This window comes from Thunnus thynnus, chromosome 15 (genome assembly GCF_963924715.1).
Source record: "Thunnus thynnus chromosome 15, fThuThy2.1, whole genome shotgun sequence".
NCBI classification, from domain to species: domain Eukaryota; kingdom Metazoa; phylum Chordata; class Actinopteri; order Scombriformes; family Scombridae; genus Thunnus; species Thunnus thynnus.
In genome coordinates, this window is record NC_089531.1 from 1,821,612 (window position 1) to 1,845,111 (window position 23,500).

Sequence of the window (23,500 nt, forward strand, 5' to 3'; positions counted from 1 at the left end):
AAAATGTCAGAAAATTGTGAAAAACACCTGTTATATATAATTTCCAGCCCAAGTTGACATCATCAAATGTCAAAATGTGTTTTGTACGACAAACAGTCGACAAACTCAAAGAGAAACAACTCGTCCAGTTTAAAATCTAAACATTTATGCAGATTTTTCCTTTTTCTGAATCATAATTCTAAGTATAATAATAATATAATAATAATAATAATCAGTCTGTGTTCTTCCCTTCAGATTCTGTGTAACCCGACATTTAAACTTTCTATTTATTCTATTTCCTGATGAATGTTGATCTTTTATTGACGACACATCTGTTCAGCTCGTATATCTGAAGAATGTTTCGAACTTTTTCGCTCCATTTTTTCAAAATTGTTTTTATTGTTTTAATTCTGTTTATCTTTGCTTCGTCCTCACTGTCTCATTAAAACTTCATGCTTGATTTATACGAGTAAATATTAGCACAGGTTGGTATTTAATTCACCTTTAACTCTTCCTGCTGAGGGCCGTTTGCTCCCTGCGGTGCAGATCTGTTGAACACGTGTGGCATTTAAAGTGCAGACTCACTTTGCACCGGCTGCACTTCTGACCCGCCTCGTTAAATAAAGGTTGGCGCTTTATTTCTCTGGTCTGCTTCCTCATGCAGAACGCTTACTGAAGTTTATCTTCACTGAAAATGTCAGTCTGGGGAGCAGACCGGGTCACTTTTCGAGTAGAGGAAGAAGAAGACTCACTGGTGTCAGTGGTGTCGTACTGGGAGTCCTTCTGCAGCCCGTAGACGTCCACCTCCACCCTCGCCTGGGAGGAACCCTCCATCAGGTTGTTGATGTTCTCCCTCGCCAGAGCCAGCGCCAGACGCTCACCACGACCGCACACGGACTGGTCGTCCAGGATGGCCGCTGGAGGTGAGGAAGAAGAGAGGAGAGAAGAAGAGGAGCGGTTAGAAAACAAAGAGTTCAGGCTCCAAACTTCAAACAAGAAGATGAGTTAAAAACTGCATCAATCACAACAACATCATCTCTAAAACGAACCTAAAATCATAAATTTATAGATGGAAGAAGATCTGTTGTGGTTGCTGATAGTTTTAAGCAAATTATAATAAGATTATAACAGAATTATATCATCATGAGATCAGAATGAACGTTCATATTTAGATTTTTAAGCCTGTTATCATGAAATAACGATTAAATTCTAAATATATCACAGTTTGTTCCAGTCAGTTACATCATGGAGTCGATTCTTCAAACAGAAAAGACTTTTTAAGAGTTTTGTTTCAGGACCAGCGTTGCATCACTTCTTCATCCTTCTTCATCCTCCTCTTCACCTGCTGAGGAGCGAAGCATTTAAACACCAACCAGCAGCCAGATGCAGGAAACTCTGTGAAGACTCTTATCATCAGGATTTAAAGATTATAAAGTCGTGTGTATGTAGTAGAGGTGTGCCCGAATACAAATACATTATTCGGCAAAGCACAAATAGTGGGTTTTATACGACTATTTGTTTCATACAAATATTTTAAAAGTGATTTGTTGGGGGTGTTCCTCAGAGATAAAGCTGAGCTACTGACACAAGCAAAGTGGTCCCAACAGACTCTCCATAACCTGTTGTTCTTCTTCTCCTTTCCACAAAGTTAGGTTGTAAAAAATAGGCAATAAATGAAAAGTGCAAAGCGATAATTGCCTTTGAAGTTCCTCCCAACATGTTACACTGTGTTCTGGGTGTATAAATAGGTAGAGGTCTGTCTGCAATGAGGCGATGAGTAAAGTTTTAGCTCAGTAATCAGTGCAGTCGTTTATGATCTGAGATTAAAAAATGGGTCATAAAAACAAAAACAGGATTTTTAAAACCTCTTTCCACCTTTTATTCAAATACAGATACAGATACTGGGATCTCATACTGGGAGTCAGTTTTTCATTTGACTGTTTCTCTGTGGTCATTATGAAGCTTGATGTCAGTGACTTTATTACCAAAGTATTGAATTCAATATTAACCTTCACTGTAGTTTGAGTTGTTTTTATTTCTATGAAAAGAAACAAACTTGACTTATTTTAATATGAACTTAAAGACACATAAAGTTTCTGCCGATTATGTTTTCTTCAAACATATTTATTAACTTGAAATGAATAAATTATATTATATATGTTCATGTTAAAGCTGCAGCGATAACTTTTGGAAATTCTAGAAGAGCTGCAGGTGACGGATTCATCTGGCGGTGAGTTTTAATCAGCACTGTGTTTATTTGTTTGGCTTGAATGTAGCGTTGATGTTTATTTATATGTCAAAGTTTTGCACTGCAGGTTTAAAGTGATGATAAGATATTAGTGATTCCGCTAAATTCCTTTATGTTTGTTTTACAGGTCATGTTGGAAATAGCTGCTCTTCACTCCCACGACAACATCCAGCCAATAACAACAGAGACGTCTTTAATCAGCTGTTTTCATACCAACAAGCTCTCAGCTCCAGCAGAGCCGACGACGACACAAACAATAATTTTTTTTTGTGATTTCAGCAATTATGTTGCATCAGTGAGTTTCTCCGACAGCTGTTATTAAACACCATAATCATTCATTAATTCATTAATTCATCACGCAGACCTGTAAACAATCATCAGCGGTGATATCTCATCATCATTTTCTAATCATCAGAAATGTAATGAAGGGAATAAAATGATGGTTTCTGTGTAAACTGAAAGAAAAGATCTGATAACACAAATGTAATTCATCAATATTTAGCTTATAAATGAATCTTTCGTTTGTATTTTACATGTAACAGGGTCAACGGTGCAGCAAATGTATTATAATTACACAAAATTTGTAAATAGTTAAATCCTGACGTGCTACTCCTCCATTTAAGACTCAGTTCATTGTACCCCTACGTTCGGGTGCCCCCCCCCCCCCCCCCCTATAAATGATGTCTTCTCCCCTTTTGTTGTTGTACTTCATGGTCGAGGTAAGCAACGTTGTGCACTTCCTTTGAATTACAGGTGTAAGTTTGTTTACTAGCTTGACTTCTTGTGCAGTATGCTAACACATTACTGTGTTATTTAATTAGTGCAGGAGCCTGAGTTAGCATCACAATCGACCAGCGGAGGATTTCTTTGTTTACTTCTGGTCGCCTCCAAAGACACCCTGGTCTGAGCCTCTTCTTTATAACACAACGCTGGAAACCAGCGGTTACATACAGACACATAAAAATCACACAATGTTTTATCACATTTAGATTCTCTCCATATTGTCATATAACCTGCAGCTGGCTCTGAAGTCTGTGTGACACATTCTCACCTCACAGCGTATGTGTGTGAACTGGTGTATGCATGGTTTTTTATGTGTGTGTGTGTGTGTTTGTGTGCATCGTTTATGCATCTGACCCCAGGTGTAGAAGCGAAAGGTGTGATCACATTCACAGCTGCACACAGACGAACCGCCGTCTAGTACAGACGTGTAAATGGGACGTTCATGATTTGACCTCAAGCAGGTGAAGAAGAAAACATCTCCAGCAGCAGGAGCAGATCTGATCCTCGTCTCAGGAAGTAAAAGCAGCTGCTGCGAATAAAAAAACCGACTGGTTTCTGTTTCCTCCTACTAGAAATAGTAAAGAATCATCCGGCGGCTGTGTACAGTAACACCTGCCATGTTTATTTCTGTCACCACGTCCCCGCTGACTCGCCTGCTTTGCATATCTAGAATGCAGAAGGCAAGCATGTTTTAACACAGAAGAAGAAGAATTTCAGGCTTCAATCCCTGATTAAGAGAGTGTCCTACATCCTTCCTTATATCCTGGTTTCTCTGGACACTGAGTGATACGACTGCAGAGCAAAGAAACAGTAAAACACGACTGAAAATCAGAGTGAAGATGCTGCTGAGCCTCAGTAAGAAGCAGGAAGTCTGCTGCTGCTGCTGCTGCTGCTGCTGCTGCTGCTGTTGGGGTTCGTTCTGGATTTGATTTGTGTTGTTTAAATAATTAACGCCTCTCGGGGGCAAAAATACAAAATACTGACATGGTTCAACATGTGGTGGCACATTATTTAGTTTTGTTTTGTGGTGTTTTGTGTTTTGTTTTCCACAGATAAAAGATTCCCAGTCTGCTGTCTATCAGCTCCCTTCACAGCACCGCTTTTATTGTTTTTTAAATTTTTAATTGGTTTAATAAAATAATAATAATGAATAAAAGCCCGTTATGCCCTGAGCCACACTGGCTGTCTTGTTTTTTTAAACAGTTACATTAAGTTAAAGTCATATATAAAACATTTTATTCTATTAAAATGTAGTGAAGGACTTTACTTCGCTTTGCTGTCAAGTGGAAAAAACTCAAGTGTTGCAAAATTTCATAGTTTTAGATTTGAAGAAGAGAAAAGAAAACAAAGAAGAATAGAAGAGATCTTTATTAGGGCTGCAGACTGAAATCATTCGCCATCTCTATTTCGCGTCTTCAGGCTAGGCTAACCTATTGTTGCTAACTTTGGAGCTAACCTCCTTCACTTGTCCAGCATTTGGGGAAACAACTGACGTGACTTTTTAGCATTTATTAACTGACACACTGTAGTCTGTACTGTACATTTACTGCCAGACTGACAACTCACCGCTTACCTTTTCCTGCCCCTCACTCTTTCTCACTCGCTACGCAAACTATTCCTAAACATACTTACGCTACCAATAGTTTCCTTGGTAACGACACAGACGTAGACTCATGTACCAAACAGCGCTGTACAGAGACTCCCAAATGCTATTAATTTCTGAATGAATAGATATTTGGTGTTATTTTTGACATTAAGAAATATTTTTTTAGCCTGGCGGGGGTTCTTGTTGTGATAATTACAGGAGAAACACAGATTCAGTAAACGTTCAGTAAACGTTGAGTACAGTCAGACCCAGCAGTCTCCGTTAGGTTGGGCGAGTTCAAAGTTGTGAAAACGGGGGTGTTTTGAATACACCCCCGTTGTTTACACAGGTAATTTGTTAGTCTGATCCTCCCGCCGCAGGAAATAATGGATTAATCCTGGAAAGATATTGATGTAGCACTTTTCTCCTTCTGAAAATAACATAAAGATTATTTGACCGATGAGAATTAAGTCAGATGAGAGAACATCGACCAGACTACAGCCCTACTCTTTATTGTCCACCAGGCTCATGAAGACGCTCCACACACGATTCTCAGAGATGTGAAGCCGTCAGTGTAACAAACTCACATCACACATTAAACACAGTTCATGTCTGTTGTTTAAACCTCATCAGTCGCTGTGCAGAGTGAAGAACACTGAGATATCTTCTGCTGTGATACCGATCCAACACAACGTAATGATTTAACATCATTAATTATGAAAAACCTGGTTCTGTTTACCAGGCAAGAAGAGATGTGGAGGATTCAAAGCTCAATACGACGCAGCTGCATCTTTTAAAAGAAAGAGGGTTCTGTGATTTTAATTTTCCTCAGCAGCTTGTATTATGGATCTTCTTGACTGATGGAGAGCAGAGAGTTTCAGTCTCGCCACAAGGCTTCATCCGTTCGTTCCTACTCTTTATAAACTGACACCGTGTTGTTGTTCCGTCTCTGAGGCTCAGACTCAGACCACAAATGTTCTCATTGATTTTATTTCTTGGTGTGAAAACAACTTCTTGGATTTAAATGTATCTAAAACCACAGAAGTGATTATTGATTATAGACGTACAGAGATGATGCAGCCACACAGAGAATCACACACACGATGGAAGTATTGAAATGGTTACATCATACATTATTTTCAATGATCACCTTAAATATGATGTGAACAGAAGTTATTGTGAAGCACAGTGGGTCATTCAGTCAGTCTCGTCATCTTCTGTCATTTTTATCAATCTTTTACTGAAAGTCTGAGTTTGATCCTCCACAAAGCAGAAAGTATTTTGGCTTCTTGTTCTTGTTTGAGTGAATTTTCTCGTCGTCACCTGTTTGTAAAACCGACTTCTGTCCTGAATCGTTCTTTCTCTGTAATTCATAAAAGCTCTGCAGGTTTGTTACTGTTGTCATTGTTGATGAATGTTTTATCTGATCTTTTTATTGTGTTTATCACATTTATTCATCCATATTATTTATTGATTTTATTCCACATTTAGCTCCCTGGTGTGTTTTTAAATATTCCTCTTGTTTTGTTTTTCCTTTATATACTATTATTTATTTGTATGTTACTGTGTTTTGTGTACAACAAGCTGCTCCAAACAATGTGCCCCTAATAGGAGTAATACAATTGTACTTTACTGTACTGTACTGTGCTGTATTGTATTGTATTGTACTGTACTATATTGTATTGTATTGTATTGTACTGTACTATATTGTATTGTATTGTATTGTATTGTACTGTACTGTACTGTATTGTATTATACTGTACTGTACTGTACTATATTGTATTGTATTGTACTGTATTGTATTGTATTGTACTGCACTATATTGTATTGTATTGTATCGTACTGTACTGTACTGTACTGTATTGTATTGTATTGTATTCTACTGTACTGTATTATATTGTACTGTACTGTATTGTATTGTATTGTATTGTATTGTATTGTATTGTATTGTATTGTACTGTACTATATTGTATTGTATTGTACTGTACTGTATTATATTGTACTGTACTGTACTGTATTGTATTGTATTGTATTGTATTGTACTGTACTATATTGTATTGTATTGTACTGTATTGTATTGTATTGTACTGTACTGTATTATATTGTACTGTACTGTACTGTATTGTATTGTATTGTATTGTATTGTACTGTACTATATTGTATTGTATTGTACTGTATTGTATTGTATTGTACTGTACTATATTGTATTGTATTGTACTGTACTGTACTGTACTGTATTTTATTGTATTGTACTGTATTGTATTGTATGTACTGTACTGTACTATATTGTGCTGTATTGTACTGTGCTGTACTGTACTGTACTATATTGTATTGTATTGTATTGTACTGTATTGTATTGTACTGTACTGTACTGTACTGTACTTTATTGTACTGTATTGTACTGTACTGTACTGTATTGTATTGTACTGTATTGTATTGTATTGTACTTACTGTACTGTATTATACTGTATTGCACTGTACTGTACTGTACTGTATTGTATTGTATTGTATTGTATTGTATTGTACTGTGCTGTACTGTACTGTACTGTACTGTACTGTATTGTATTGTATTGTATTGTATTGTACTGTACTGTACTGTATTGTACTGTGTTGTACGGTGTTGTATTGTATTGTATTGTACTGTACTGTACTGTGTTGTATTGTACTGTATTGTACTGTGTTGTATTGTACTGTACTGTACTATATTGTATTGTTTTGTACTGTACTGTACTGTATTGTATTGTATTGTACTGTGCTGTGTTGTACTGTATTGTACTGTGTTGTACTGTACTGTACTGTATTGTATTGTATTGTATTGTATTGTATTGGCACTTGGGATGAAAGATTTCTTAAATACAGATTTAGTTACCAGAGTTGCTCTTTAGCGCCTCCCGGAGCTCAAACCGGCTGAATAGGTGATGGGAGCTAACTCGCTATCTGCTAGCAAACTCCTCACTTTCTTCTCCACCTTCCCATAAAAAGCTGAATCAGGGACTTTCGGGGTTTTTAGGGAAGAAAAGAAAGAAATAAAGTTAAAGGATTTCTGCTGCCTCACTTGAATGACACACTGAAGGTGCATTTCCATTACTGTGGAAATAAACCTTTCCCTGCAGAAGCTCATTATTGTGTATGCAGTTTGTTGTCTGCGGTGCACGGAAAGTTCAAATTTGTGCAACTGTTTTGAAAGATTGTTTTTTTGGCATTTTACCTTTATTTGAGAGTCAGTGTAGCGAGACAGGAAACAAGGGAAGACAGAGGGGTGAGACATGTAACGAGGATCCCTGGCTGGGAAAGGAGCCGTGGACGTTGTGGTGATATGTTATACGCCTTAACCATGAGGTCACCAAGGCGCCCAAACCCAACCTGCACTGATGTTTGTGGGTTCAGCAGGTGTTTTACTAAAAGAGGAGAGGAGTCAGCTGTTCAGTTTTTCTGGTATTTACATTTTGTCATGACAAGAAAACATGTTGTAAATATGAGAATCTTTCCCGTCCATCTTCATGATGACATGAATGCAACATGACCTTTACTACGGATGTGTCAGGATACTTCAACCTGCTGCACAGATAGACTTTGACCGTTTCCTTTAAATCCGTCTCTTGCGAGTCCTTCTGCTTTCAAGGAGGTTCAACACTAGATTCTTTTGAGTTGTTTTCCTTTTACTGCTGTTGCAAAGAATGACATCAGAAAAGTGAGTATGAAGGTTTGAGTTTGCTTCAGATGAAGTGTTTATTGGACGGTCAAATAACAGACAACAATTTCCAAAAACTGAAGATCACAGCCTTTCTTCTTCTCTTCACACAAATACTTTTCACTTCTCATGTCAGCCACTGAGTGCAAAACCGTGATTGTCTTTGAGGAGAAACTCTGAAAATATACTCTGTTTTTATCTTTTTATATATTAAATTTATGGCGTCGAGACACAGGAATGTTTTTGGCGAAAGATCACGGAGGTGCTCCCGCTCTGACCCTGTTTATTGTCGTTTGTGATGAATTTGTTTTCTCTTTCTCTCTTTGTGTTTCCTGTGAATTACCTCCTGACAGCCCTGTTTACTCAGTCTGAGCTGTAAACCAAACTCCACCTCAAATTTAATATCAAATATGCAGTTTCAGCCTCACTCTTTACCCTGCTGGTGGAAGGTATTCGCTGCCCACCGGTGCACAAACGTCATCTTGTATTTACATGAATATCTTGTTGCAGAGTGTTTTGTTCTGGATTTAACCCGAGACACCACAATAAAAGTCCTTTTATCCAGGCAGAAGGAGCTCTGCAGGCTGATTTTATTTCACCCCAGGAGGCCTTGTAACTTCAGAAAAAATTGACTAACAGGTTTTTCTTTTCACTTCCCACCTCTGAGCTCGCTGTAGTTGACATTCTGTGATATGAGCGTGGAAGTCTGGACTCTGGGGGGGCCGCGGGTCGCTCCACTGATTCAACCAGACGTTACAAAAAAAGGGAGAATGGAAACAACAAATCGCTCCGTCGGGCTGCAAACCTCCGGTGGCTTGATTCCTTTCAGAGGCAAACAAGTGTGTGTCCATGTTTTAGCGGATATATTGATTTATTTTTTCCTGAGCGAAGCACCGTGATGACATATAGCTTCGTTTTAAGTAGAGAGCTGCGTTGTGGCGGGAAAACTCCTTCCCCGAGGATTCAGTTACTTCCTTCAGGTAAACAGACAGTCGAGATGCTTTTTCTGTCTTATTTCTTCTTCTTTGTCAGGTTTCTTTAGGTGCCAAAAGTCTTTCATGTCACATCTGGATCCATTTCCCAGTGGGATTGTTTTAGCTACACATGGGATGGTGATGTTGGTCCAGACTGAAATATCTCAACAACTATCAGATGGATTTGACATTAAATTTTGTTCAAACATTCATGTTCCTTTCATGATGAAGTGTAGTAACGTTTATGATCTTCTGATCTCATTTAGCGCCATCATCTGGCCGAGTTGTTAATTACAACTTACAGCCTCTTTTATAGTGTCTGTTGCCATATTAGAAACTATTACCAGATTTATTTTTATTTGTTAAACATTTATTGTACCATATTATCTAACAGATTAGAACATTACAAAATAAAATAATCAACAACATATATATAAAATACACAGAACCAGTCAACAGTTTTAAAACATCCCCATTTTTCCAGTTTTTATTGAAATTTAACCACTTCAATTATAATAATAATAAACTTTATTTACATTACATTTAAATACAAAGTAACAAAGTGCTTCACAATAAAAACAGATCACATTATAAAACACAAAGAGAGTAAAACAAAATAAAATGTCATAAAATATACATTAATTCACTGAAAAGCAATTTTAAAAAAGTGGGTTTTAAAAGATCAAAGTCGAGGAGCCCAAACTGCAAAGACTTTATCGTCTTTGTGTCTCAATCTGGGTTTTAGAACGATAATGAACAACACATCCGAGGATCTCAGGGAAGCAGGAAGGGACACACGGCGATAAGAGATCAGATATATAAACTGTTGAGAGGCCTCGCTGGGCTTTATAAGTAATCAATAAAATCTTGAAATCAATACAAAAAGCAACAGGTAGCCGGTTCAGGGAAGCCAGGATCAGTGAAATGTCATCATGTTTCCTAATCTGAGTTAAAATCCTGGCAGCAGAGTTTTGAGTGAGCTGGAGGCGGGAAAGAGGTTTGGATCGTTTCTGTAGGGATGAACGTTATCCTTCCAATAGATATTCCCTCATTTGGTGTTTTGATGATGGTGGTGGAGAGCGCTGTCTGTAAGTGTTCAGCTGGGTTGAGATCTGGTGACTGTGAAGGTCATAACATATGATTCACATCATCTTCATCCTCATCAAAGCATTCAGTGACCCCTCGTGTCCTGTGAATTGGGGCATTGTCATCCTGGAAGAGACCACTCCCATCAGGAGAGAAATGTTTCATCATAGGATAAAGGTGATCAATCACAACAACTTTGTATTGATTAGCAGTGACCCTTCCCTCTAAGGGGACAAGTGGAATCAAACCATGCCAGCAAAATACCCCCCAGAGCCACTAGACCCCCTATGAACTGTAGGGATCAAGCATTCAGACCCCCATGGGAGGGTCTACCAGAGTTCTGGGAGTTTGAGGGTTCTGCGCAGTATCTTAGCTGTTCCTAGGACTGCGTTCTTCAGATGTTGTACCTGGAATCTGCTGGAGCCACTCTCCCGGTTTGTGGGTCACAGCCCCCCAGTGCTCCAATACCACTGGCACCACTGTTGCCTTCACTCCCCACATCTTTTCTAGCTCCTCTTTCAGCCCTTGGTATTTTTCCATCTTCTCATGTTCCTTCTTCTTGATGTTGCTGTTGCTTGGGATTGCTACGTCTATCACCACTGCCTTCTTCTGTTGTTTGTCGATCAACACGATGTCCAGTTGGTTAGCCATCACCAGCTTGTCAGTCTGGATCTGGAAGTCCCACAGGATCTTGGCTTGGTCATTCTCAACCACCTTAGGAGGTGTCTTCCATTGTGACCTTGGGACCTCCAACCCATACTCAGTGCAGATGTTCCTGTACACTATGCCAGCCACTTGGTTATGGCGTTCCATGTACGCTGTTCCTGCCTGCATCTTACACCCTGCTATTATGTGCTGAACTGTCTCAGGAGCATCTTTGCACAGCCTGCACCTGGGGTCCTGTCTGGTGTGGTAGATCCCTGCCTCTATTGATCTTGTACTAAGTGCCTGTTCTTGTGCTGCCATGATCAGTGCTTCTGTGCTGTCCTTCAGTCCAGCCTTTTCCAGCCACTGGTAGGATTTCTTGATATCTGTCGGTGGTACATGCCGTGTGGGGGCTTGTCCCTCCATGATGGTTCCTCCTCCTCTGCATCATCGGGTTTCTGCTGCCTGAGGTATTCACTTAGCAGTTCATCTTTGGGGGCCATCTTCCTGATGTATTCCTGGATGTTGATTGTTTCGTCCTGGACAGTGACTCCGACGCTCACCAGTCCTCGGCCTCCCTCGTTCCGCTATACATATATATATATATACTTTTTTTGTCTTAACTTTGTCCTTATTCTACGAATGAGAGTTCAGAGAAACAGCAAACAGGGTTAGAGAGACGAGGCGGGTTTGACCTGCAACAAAGGTAAGCAACCAGAATGGAGCCGCTGACGTTGAGGTTATGTAATTAATGATCATTTCAAAGCTTTTAAAGCATTTTAAATTGAGAGAAGATTCAGTGTTATTAGAGTCAACCTGGAGTTGAGGTTTGAGAGTAATTCAGCAGAGATACTTTGTTAAAGTGGAGCCGCAGGGATGTTTGTAAAAACTTGGCTTCTTTTCTCAAACGGCGAAATCCTCCAGATTAAAGCTGCGGGCCAACAAAGGATTTGTTTACTTCTCATTTCTCTGGTGGATCGTCTCTCTGCTTCTTCTCTTTCCATCTCTGACTTTCCATTTTGATTTCTTCTTCTTCTTTGTATGTATGTATGTGTGTGTGTTCTGTAACGTTTCTGAAAGTTTGATGCTGAGCTGTTGGCTTCAAAAAGGCTCATAGAGGTCAAACTGAAGAGAAAGAGAAAGTTTCCTCCACTAAATGCATGAAATTTATATTCAATTTAAGTTTTTTCCTCCAAAGTGAGACGTTTTCCTTTTCAAATAAAATGTGACATTTTCACTTACAAACCTCACAGACGCCCCACGGTGACAAACTGCCTCTTAAAGACTCTTATTTAATGATGAACATAAGCTAATGACTCCTTCACAATGACTGATGGCACCGATTGAAATAATTCATGGAGGTTTTTAGCTGCAGCTGAAGGACACTGATGCTGCTAAATTGTTAAAATCCTTCGATTCAATATTTATGGAGCCGACTCGACTTTTTAATCTCGCCTGAGGAGGAGGTATCTGCATGCTGACGTTACTTAAAGATTTATTTCATGCTCTCCTGATTTTCAACACTGTAAGTCTCCATTTTACATCACCAATAACATGAACAGCTTTGCAATCTAATGCGACATATTTCCACTTTTAGCTCAGTTCAGACTGTTGTGTGATGATTTGATCACCTGCTGGTCAGTAATAATCACCTGCAGTTTCCTTCTGCTGCAGAAACTTTGTTGTTCTGATAGATGGAAACATGCAAACACCAACCAGAGCAGCAACAATTAGTCAATTAATCAATTAGTCAACCGATGCCAAATACTTGGTGGTTGCAGCTTCTCAAATTTAAGGATTTGAAGCTTTTCTGTCTTATAAATGACAGTAAACTCAATATCTTTGGGTTTTAATCTGTTAGTCGGACTAAACAAGACAACTGAAGACGTCACCTTTGACTTAAGAAATCATAATATAATAGAATATATATAGAATATAGAATATAATAATATAATAATGAAAATAATCATTGGTTGCAGGCCTAACAGCAACATACAGGCCTGTTTGGGAACCAATATGATGTAGAAGCTCATCTAATGGGCTGTTTGTCAGCTACAGGTAGATACATCAGCTGATGTTTGTTTACATTTTGGCACATTGTCTCCATTATAAGTCATGTGAATCAGCTGTTTGCAGTGTAACATGGATGTACAGACAACAATCACCGGATTACTGTAAAACTGAAGAAAACTTAAAAATGTGATGATTCTCAGGTTCTGAAGCTTCTTTTTTCTCTGGTTTCTAAGTGGATTTATGGAGGTTTATTGATGATGGACATCAGAGATAATCATATCCTCAGGAAGTGTAAGTCACACTGAATAATATCAATATGTGTTTCATGTCCGTGTGTTCAGATCTGACTGAGGTTTGAGGTCTCACCTTCAACTCTTCTGGCTTTGTCCTGCTGAACGTCTGTTACACACCAGATTCTGATAAATAATAAAGATAAATGTGACTGACTTCTGTTTCTCTCTCAACACTAACAGGCAGCGTGTCTCAGATTTATCGACCCGTTAATCAGTGTGGCAACTCTGCTGGAGACCTGCCAAGTAAACACAAACTTCCTTAATTGCAGTCGTTGTCTTTAATGTCATCTGGGTCGTATCTCAGCGTGAATCTTAGCTTGTTAAACGTATGTGATTGACGATTAAAAGCTGAGTCGCTCTTGTTTCGTGATTTGATTGCTGCACATGTGCTGCCTTTAATTGCATCTTTTGAGGACACTCGAGTGTTGTCTGAGTGTTGCAGCGTCCTCAGACAACACTTGACTTGTTTGAGGACACAGTTTGTACAGATGTTGTTGTTCTTTCTTTTCAGACAAGATGGCAGTTTGTGTTTTTGTTACGACACCTGCTAAATATTAAAAATATATCAAGTATGGTGATTAGCAAACTGAGGCCTTAGTGATGTTAATCGACACTGTTCCACCTGTGAGACACTTTAGTCTCTGTAGTTTTGGTTCAGGATCACTTTTACTCACTCCGACTTTTTGGTTGTAAAATTTAAAAAGTTGCTTTTCAAATGAGACCACAATTATGGCACCTGGTAAGAGGTTAAGAATAATCAAATGGCAACTACAACATCTTGAGGCTGAAGGACCTTAAAGTGCCACCAACAGCTGCTAGCTGCTGCTAGCCTCAACTTCTCTCCAGAAATATTGAGTGAATCATTGTTTTCAACGAGTCTCAATGGTCTCAATCTCTGAATTCAGGCCTCTAATAAGTGTGCTGGTGGTCAATTTGGAAATAATTGCTCTGTAAAGAACATTTGAAGACTTGTAGTAGCATTAATGTCTGCTGTGTGGGCGTTGATTGACAGTTGGCTCACTTGCTGTTCTCCCTGGACTACTGTTGTAATATTTCTATAAGTTTAATGCTACTTGATTACGATACCTGCCCTGTTAGCACAGTTTAGCTAAAGTAGCTAACAGTAGCCCAAGTGTGCAGCACTCGGTGTTCCCGGTAAGCTAGCGTTAGCTTGGGTCCGAGCTAGCGGGGCGTGTTTCCAGAGCGCAAAAGACAACAACCTTATCTGGAAGCTCCCGACTCCAAACGGGTGACGTCACACCTCGCTAAGTTCAACTTTATATGCAGTCTGACGTGAATTTAAAATAAATTTGATAAGGGACTGTTAACAGCTAAGCGACAAAAGCCTCTTAGCAGACGCTCATCACCACGACCCTGCTGATGATCTTCTAAATGAGGCTCAGCGTTGACTCTCACCTTATTTCTGCTCTCCTCTGATGCGTCACTGACGTTATGATCCTGAATATTTCAGTCCTGGTTGACTCAGTGACACCTGTGGTCACTGCTGGTAACTGCAGGTGGTTTAATACGACAGTAAACACCGTCTGAGCAGCTACAGACGATCAGCTGCTGTTTCTGTTCACAGTGCAGCCAAACAATCTCATAATGTAAATAAATATGAATCTCGGGCAGTAATGTTGGACAAAACTACTATAAAAATTCATAAAATGTAAAGAATTGAATGGCTGTTGCAGAAAAAAACATAAATAGCATCAAAAAGGATTTTTATTTCAACTATATGATTATAGAAAAGCTGCAATGTTTAGTTGATTAATCAGTTACTTAATTTGCTGATCGACAGAAAATCAATCAGAAACTATTTTGATAATTGATTATTTTTCAAGAAGAAAAGCCAAATATTCAGCATCTTAAATGTGAAGATTTTATGTTTTTCTTTGTCATATATGATAGTAAACTGAATATTTTGGGGGTTTGGGAATATTGATTGAATAAAACAAACAATTTGAATATTTTACATTGAGCTGTTTGAGATGATAGACATTTTTCACTATTTTCAGACATTTTAAAGACGTCATTTAATTGATAAAACAACCAGCAGATGAACTGAGATGCTACTGTGTGTTAATGTTTGCTTGTATGTTGTTTGAAACACTGTGTTGCTGCTGTCTCGGCCTCCTTTGAGAAAGAGATCTTGTGGGATTCACCTGGTTAAACAAAGGTTTTATGAAACAATAATAAAAACGAGTTTCAGCTCTATATTACAGCGACACCTGCTTCATAACACAGTGTCACAATAAACCAGGCAGATCGATGTAAGACTCTCTGCAGGAAGTCAACTCCAAACTCTGAGACAGATTTCATTGACTGAGTAGAAACTCCAGGTGAAGTTTGTTTATCTGCCACAGCGGCTGTTAAATCTGCTCTACGGTAGCCACCGCAGGACAATCTGTACCAGCGTTTGACTGCTGGCAGTTTCCCTCCACAACCTGAGTCCTTGAATGACAAAAAAAAACACTTCACAGAGTCTCCTTTATTTCCCGGCTACTGAATCATGAACCCTGAAAATGTGTCTCTAGCTGTGTGTGTTGGAGTGGAACTAAATGAGATTTTCCACCACCTGAAGAGGGAGAAGCAGCTGAAAGGAAAATGTGGCACCTGAACGCAGCCAGATGGCATTTCTGCCTGAATTTAAGCAAACAGACAGTCTGACAGCTGATTGGCTCCTTTTTGTTTACACAAACTATTTCTTTCAACAACTCGGAGCAGTAATATGTTTTATTTTCAGCTTAATTTTATATATTTAATTGTATATTTATAAGATTTTGAGCAAAACATTAGATGAGAAGATTATTACGTAATAAATAAAAACAAAAACAATTACACCAAAAATGTGAAACAAATATTTGCTGGTTAATATTTTTGCTACTATTTGTGGTTTCTGTGTTCAGACTGGTTCACTATTCAGTCACTATGAAAGTGTTTTAGAATAAAGTTTGTAGTTTCCTGTTTAAATAATTGTTTTATATAAAATAAAAAACTCTTTTATTATTCAGTAACATCTTCTGGTGTCTGTTAAAATAGCAGTTCTCTTGAAAAGCTATTGTCATGTTACATAGCTACTGTTAGCATAACAGACCCGAACCTCTGACCCAACTGTTGGCAGTAGAGTTGCATTGTGGGTAATGTAGGCACCTGTGCCGTGTCTCAAATCGCATACTTCTGTACTTACACTTAACATTTTGAGTGCATAAGTGCGTTCACACTGAGAAGTATGGGAAATGCACTGTGAGAACCCAGATGGTGAACTCAAAACGGCCCAAAAGTTGGACACTTCTCGCCCTCAATAGTCGCCATCTTGGCTACGTAGTGGAAGGGAAGGGACCACTTTTCAAACTGGAAATGGCGGCCGAGTATGTTGTAACTACGGTGAACATCACCACATTATATAAATGTAAGTTATACATGTGTTTTTTAGCACTAAGCACCACTATACTGTTGTTAGATATCAGCCATCAGTATGTTTTTTGGGTTAGTTTAGCAGTCTGTAATGATTTGGTAGAGCGAACGATAACGCGAATGCTAACGCTAGCTAATGCTAATTTGCAATCGTCATTTCCGGTAAGTGCACAACGGCTGTGTTTGATTTGAGACGACACTACCCTGTTGAAATTCACGCACTACACCAGTAATATATAGTGTACACAGTGTACTACATGAACGTGTACTAACAGAAGTCTGTGATTTGAACCACAGCTCAGGTTTTGACAAGGAGGAAGGAAGAAGAATATGTGGATTAAAAAAGACGATATCTCTGGTTGTGCTGCATCCATTTTTTCCCCTTTTTTCTATATTTTTTGGGGCATTTTTTGCCTTTATTATAGCGACAGTGGAGATCAAAGGAAGAACAGAGACAGAGAGAGAAATGAGGGGATCGTTTCTTATTGTTGCTCTGCGTGTCTATGATCAGTAATGCTCGGCTGTATTTCATTGTCTTGTCTTGTTTTGAATGAAGATCAGTGTATATTGTTGTTGTATTATTGTACTAATGTCTTGCTGTTTCCTGTTGTCTTTATGGCATCATGTTGTTTTCTGTCTGGTTTCTGGTTTCACAACATCTCACCAGCGGACTGTGGTTGAAAATGAGCCAGCTGGTTTACAGCAGCACATTTACACAAATGTTACTTAAATAATAAATAAATGACATGAGAACTCATTTAACATCCACCTGCAAAATAAAAAGGGAAACTATGCAGAATGGCCTCTAAATATGCTCTGTGTTATGAGTCTGTCTCATAATCAGACTGAATTACGGGGAACATTTTCCTGACGGTGATGAATTTTTAACATATGAATTCATAACAATGTCTTCTGAACAACACCAGTGCTCTTAAATCCTTGTTCACTCTTTTATTAACTGGTTTAACTGGTTTAACTGGACTGTGATTCTGTTTCCTGCTTGCAGTTGAAATTCAGTCTTTTTTATCCCCAGTATCATCTCTGAGGTTGAATGTGTGACTTCTGTTATTTTCACTGTAACTCCACTTATCCAACATGAGAGAAGCGTGTGTGTGTGTGTGTGTGTATGTGTGTGTGTGTGTTTGTGTATGTGTGTGTGTGTGTGTGTGTGTGTCTGTGTGTGTGCGCGCACCAGCCAGCTGTTATTAATGGAAGAGTGAAAGGTGAGCCATTACACATCATCAGGCGACCTGGTTGCCATGGTAGCCTGCATGTAAGTGCCCACCGGTTTGTGCAGAAGCCCCGCGTGATAAAAGCAACGGGGATTTGAGCTGCGGGGCCGTCGGAGGGGCCGTCGGAGGGGCCGTCGGGGGGGCCGTGAGACGAACAGGAAACTCCTTTATCTGCAGCGAGTTGGGAGCTGAACTTTTACTTCCAACGCTTCGTCTTTTACTGGAGTTAATCTTCCTCTGCGGGATGTGATGAGGAGCTCAGGCCTCGCTGGGATATCATGAAGGGAAGTCACGGAGATGCTTCCTGATCCGGCTTCGACTGAGTTTATTTGCTCTTACAAATGATCCAACACGAGACGGAAAACAAAACGAGGAGGGAAGAAGAAGAAGAAGAGATGGGAACGCTGAGCGTGCGAGCGGTGGAGACAAAGGGAACCCTCGAGGGGCTCATAAAAAGACAAACAAAGCAAAGAGAGATAGTGTGAAGGGAATCAAGATGGCAAACAGAGACAGCGGCGGGAAGTGAGAGGAGACACACACCGACGAGGAAGCACAAGGAGAGCGTTTAAAAATAGAGGTGATGCAGAAGGATGTTTTATCTGTTAACAAACACAGAATGTGTGTTGCTTTTTCTGTAGGATTCTGGGTAAATAATGACTCTTTACACCCGGAGCGAGGATTAGTTAGCTTCAAATAAAATGGTTTTCAGATCGTCTAACAGCATCTGAAGCCTCCTCCCCTCACAGCTTCCAGACGCCAGACATGAGGAGGCTGCGTCCGACCGTTTTTATAACAAGGTTGATGGAGGTGAGGAACAACTTCACATGTTTCTGTTGCTTTTCATGAGAGCAACAAGTCCTAAGTTATGTCTCAAGTCAAGTTCCATGATCAACAAGTCCTCATCGAGTCCCAGATCACACCCAGAGAGTCCCACGTCTAAACCAACGGGTCTCGTCCAGGTCTTTGTCAAAAATGTTCCTGTCTTTGTAAAGTCTGTGTATTTCCTCCAATATCTATGTATGTCTAATAGTCAATAGTCTCTGTATATGTTGCATGTTATGTGTATTACACTGTTTTTGTTTTTTTGTGAGAAATGTGGGTGTTTTAAATACACGTATATGTCATCTATTGCAAATTAAAAAAAAATTAAAAAAATAAAATAAAACCTACACATAGAAATACCAATAAATCTAATTAATCCAAAAAAAAAAAAAAAAAATCAACTTTGAACCAAACCAGTAAATTCCCAGTACCGTCTGGGTGCAGATACTCACCCATCCGAACGGCAGAGAGGGTGTTGGCCTGGCTGAAGGAGAGCGGTGCCATGGTCAGCAGGACGACGACGACGTAAATCGACAGCAGCAGTGCTGGCAGAGCCGGCATCTTCCACTGCTCCTCATGGAGAATGGTCTGCTGGCTGCCTGTACCGCCACCTGCAGGACGGGAGGAGTCGTTATACTTCTAGATCACAGTATCGTAACATATATAATGTTCCTTATACAGTATCACGTGTTTAACTGCTGAATTAAACGGCTGCCGTTTGTTCTACAGTGTGTTTATTGCTGCCGCAGACACACAAATCTCACTGCTGGTCATCGACTTACAGTTTTCCATAAACACAAACACACTGCTCACAATACACTAATGGTTTTTATGAGCTCTGCAGCCTGTTGTCATTTCATTTATTAGGCTGCAGTAGAAGGCAGAAAAACAGCAACGTGAAGGGTTAAAGTGGAAATCTGGCTCGTTATCCACATCCAGTAAATTAGATTTGTTAGCACATAAGCCTCCTATGATCCACGCTGTCAGAAATAGACTCACATACAAAAACAACAACCAGAAACATGATGAGATGGATGATACACAGATCATAAAGGCTGTGAGAGAAAACTGAATGATAGCTTATGATCATTCTGGTTCACATGTTGGTGAAGAAATCCTGAACTCTTGAACTTGTGTCTATCTGATCTCTGGGGTTAACTAGAGATATATTTGTCTTAAGTCAACGGTTTAGACACTGTGTGGATCATGAGGTACTGAGACAAGATAAAGTTGAAGGATGTCCTTGTTTGAAGTTATTGATTGACCATCAGGTGTCTGTTAGATCATCATATGACCAAACCTGTTTGTAAGAAGGTTTAACAGTTTGTGACTGTTGTAGTTTTACTTCTGGTTTGGGTTCACAACCTTTAGAGAACTGAACAACAAGCTTGCTCTCTAAAAATACAAAATGATTGTATTTATGTTTTGTATTTTTGTATGTGGACATTTGTATAGTTGTTATTGATGGTGTGATGGATTGTACAGTGTCTACAACTGATTCAACAACTAACAATATTTAATCCTTTCTTTATGTCTCTGTGTGGTTCTTGAGCAACAATGAAACATTTCCACAGCAAGTCAGTTAAATTTTTATAAATGCATGTTTTTCCCTGTTTCAGCCCTTCGTCCACACTTAACCTCAGTTTTTTAACAAACTTAACTGCTGCTTAATAAACACTGAAGCGGTGATGTTGGTCAGTAAATGACATATTTGACATTAAGTTCTTCTGTTGGCTCGTCAATCATCTGTAAAGCACTTTGGACTAATCTGTTCAAAAGGTGCTGAACAAATAAAGTTTGATTTTATTCTTCGCGTACAGACAGAAGACTGGAGGATGCTGCAGCTGAAGGCAGTTCACCAGCAGGAAGCTTCACGTCAACAGTTTGGCAAACAGTGAACTAGAGGAAGAGTCTAAAACAACACGACTCTGTTTATTCATCCAGAATCAGATTTGAATCTTGAGATTCCCAAAGATTCACACCTGTAGTGACGAGTTATGGAATGAAGCCCAACCTGGATACAAGAGCTGTAATTAATTATTATTTCCATTATTGATTCATCTGCCGATTATTTTCTCCATTAGTCAATTAATGGTTTAGACTATCAAATGTTAAAAAACTGTGAAAAAATGACATCATAATCTCTCAGAGGCCACTGTGATGTCTTCAGTTTGTTTGTTTTGTCTGACTAACAGTCTAAAAAGTGTTTCTATAACATTGAAACTTAGAGATTCAACGTGTCTGTGGTTTGCAAAAATGTACAAGGCCAATATTTTATTTTGGCAATTGGGTTGTTCTATATTGACCTTACAGTTGTTTTTGTGCGAAAATTGTGAAAATTTTAATACAAAATTGCACGATCTTATAAATATTGCCAGGATTGGTCAAATTTTTAATTATTGCGATTGCAAAGATCCCAAATTCCTGGAGGAACGGGGCCCAGAACACCTCCCTGAGGAACTCCATAGTCCATATCAAGTCTCAGCGGTACAGAATAAACCAAACGTATAAACATTATTTGATATGACAGCCCAGCATTCTTATAAATAACGTCCATATCAACGATTCTGCACGTCATGAGTTTCGTCCAGTATCAGCGTTCTTGTGCCAATACAGGAAGTAGTTTGTCCTTCATGCTGTGAGGCAGAAAGTGTAGCACATCTGAATGTCATGCAGGAGACCAGAGTTCACATTTCACTACAGACCTGCAATAAATATTCAACCACAATCAAGGGCTGTGCAATATATAGAATTAAAGGACAGGTTCACAATTTTTCAAGTTTGTTAAACCAGCAGTCAGGTGTCCATATGAACAGTGAAAGAGGTTTTCCTCGCTGTAATCATTCCTCCCGTTCATACTGGATATTAAAAGATCCTTCAAATGTGCTTTCAATGGAAGTGATGGAGGCCAAAATCCAGCATCAAATTCCCTCTTTGTGTTTCCTCGGACAGTGTTTCCCTGTTGAGCTGCAGGTGGAAGTATAGTAACAAAAAGAGGAACTTTGGCACTAAAAAGACTGTAACGTTGAAAGATATCTACTTGATTTGACTCATTTGGACGCTGAAGCTTCATATTAGCTTCAGATAAACTTTTTAATACATTTTTGCACAGAAGGAGGACTGTGGATTTTGTCCTCCATCACTTCCATTGTAAGGTCATTATGAAGGGATCTTCTAATGGTCAGTATGAACAGGAGGAATGATTACAGCAAGAAAAACTGTTGGTTTAAGACTGACTTCCTTCGATCAAAAATAGTCACTGATTAATTTTCTGATAGTCTGCTAATTGATTAATAGTTGCAGCTTTACTGGATATTGTTATGATCATGTTGACAGAGATATGAATAACCAGGTTTCTCATGTCCTTTATAAACATCAAAACCAGGATAAAACTAATGTTCTTCTGTGTACAAACATCTTCCTCAAGTGTTAGAAAAACACAACAAACACCATCACTGCAACATTCACATGATTCACTGTGAGAGATGAAATGAGAAGGAGGAGACAGAGAAAAAAGGAAAAAAGTGGATAGAAACCAGACAGAGGAGAGAGAGAAAAAGAGAAAAGCTTGAAAGAAAACATTAGAGAACAAAAGTGTGAGAGATCAAGAGGCTATCACATGTTGCAGAGAGAAAGATTAAAATGGCTGAGCGAGCGAGCATGACGAAACCAGTCCAAATCTTCAAAGTAGATTAGAGCGACCGAAGCGAGATTTTTTTCATTAGCGGATGTGTGCGTGTGTGTGTGTGTGTGCGCGCACGCGTTTTTGTTACCTCATTGGGACCTTTGTGGTATAAAACCGACCTTGTTGGGACCAGTAGTCCTCGTGGGGACCAAACCCAGTTCTAATGAGGCGAAACGTCATTTCTGAGGTCCTGGTTTGGGTTCGGGTTAGTCTGTCATCAATGAAGGGAATCAGTGCAGTGTCCTAACAAGGATAGCTGCACGGATGTGTGTGTGTGTTCACGTTTTTGTTACCTCATTGGGACCTTTCTGGTATAAAACCGACCTTGTTGGGACCAGCAGCCCTCATGGGGACCAAATCCAGTCCTAATGAGGCTAAACATAATTTCTGAAGTCCTGTGTGTGTGTGTGTGTGTGTGTGTGTGTGTGTGTGTGTGTGTGCACTCGTTTTTGTTACCTCATTGGGACCTTTCTGGTATAAAACCGACCTTGTTGGGACAAGTAGTCCTCATGGGGACCAAACCCAGTTCTAATGAGGCGAAACGTCATTTCTGAGGTCCTGGTTTGGGTTCGGGTTAGTCTGTCATCAATGAAGGGAATCAGTGCAGTGTCCTAACAAGGATAGCTGCACAGACAGGTGTGTGTGTGCGCACGTTTTTGTTACCTCATTGGGACCTTTGTGGTATAAAACCGACCTTGTTGGGACCAGCAGTCCTCATGGGGACCAAATGCAGTCCTAATGAGGCAAAATGTTATTTCTGAGGTCCTGTGTGTGTGTGTGTGTGTGTGTGTGTGTTTTGCATGTTTGCATCTCAGTTCCTCGGAGCAGCAACAACACGAGCGAGTGCAGAGCTCAGATAAACATCTAACACCGCCGCTCAATCCCATCATGCAACCGCTTCATCTTTTAATCTCCGTGCGGATGGTCGAGTTATGTTCGTCTCACTCTCCGCCCTCCGCCCCCCCCAAAAAACACGCTCTTGATTCCTTTAACCCGCCCCCTTGCTAAATGTTTTTTATCGCCTGCCCCGCCAATGAGGCGCCCCGC

The 23,500-nt window shown here is 39.6% G+C and overlaps 1 protein-coding gene across 2 annotated transcripts in view; it reads right to left on the reverse strand.

Annotated features, from left to right (window-relative positions):
- The window catches only part of LOC137198146 (glutamate receptor ionotropic, kainate 5-like), a 107,544-nt gene extending 87,299 nt beyond the window's left edge, over positions 1-20,245 (reverse strand). For both annotated transcript variants that reach the window (XM_067611805.1, XM_067611806.1), the window contains exons 1-2: positions 19,221-20,245; positions 732-896 (exon numbers count right to left, since the gene is read on the reverse strand). In XM_067611805.1, the coding sequence (XP_067467906.1) occupies positions 732-896; positions 19,221-19,329 (274 nt within the window). In that variant the 5' untranslated portion in view covers positions 19,330-20,245. The remainder of the gene's footprint in view (positions 1-731; positions 897-19,220) is intronic.
- Between the last annotated feature and the right edge of the window lie 3,255 nt (positions 20,246-23,500).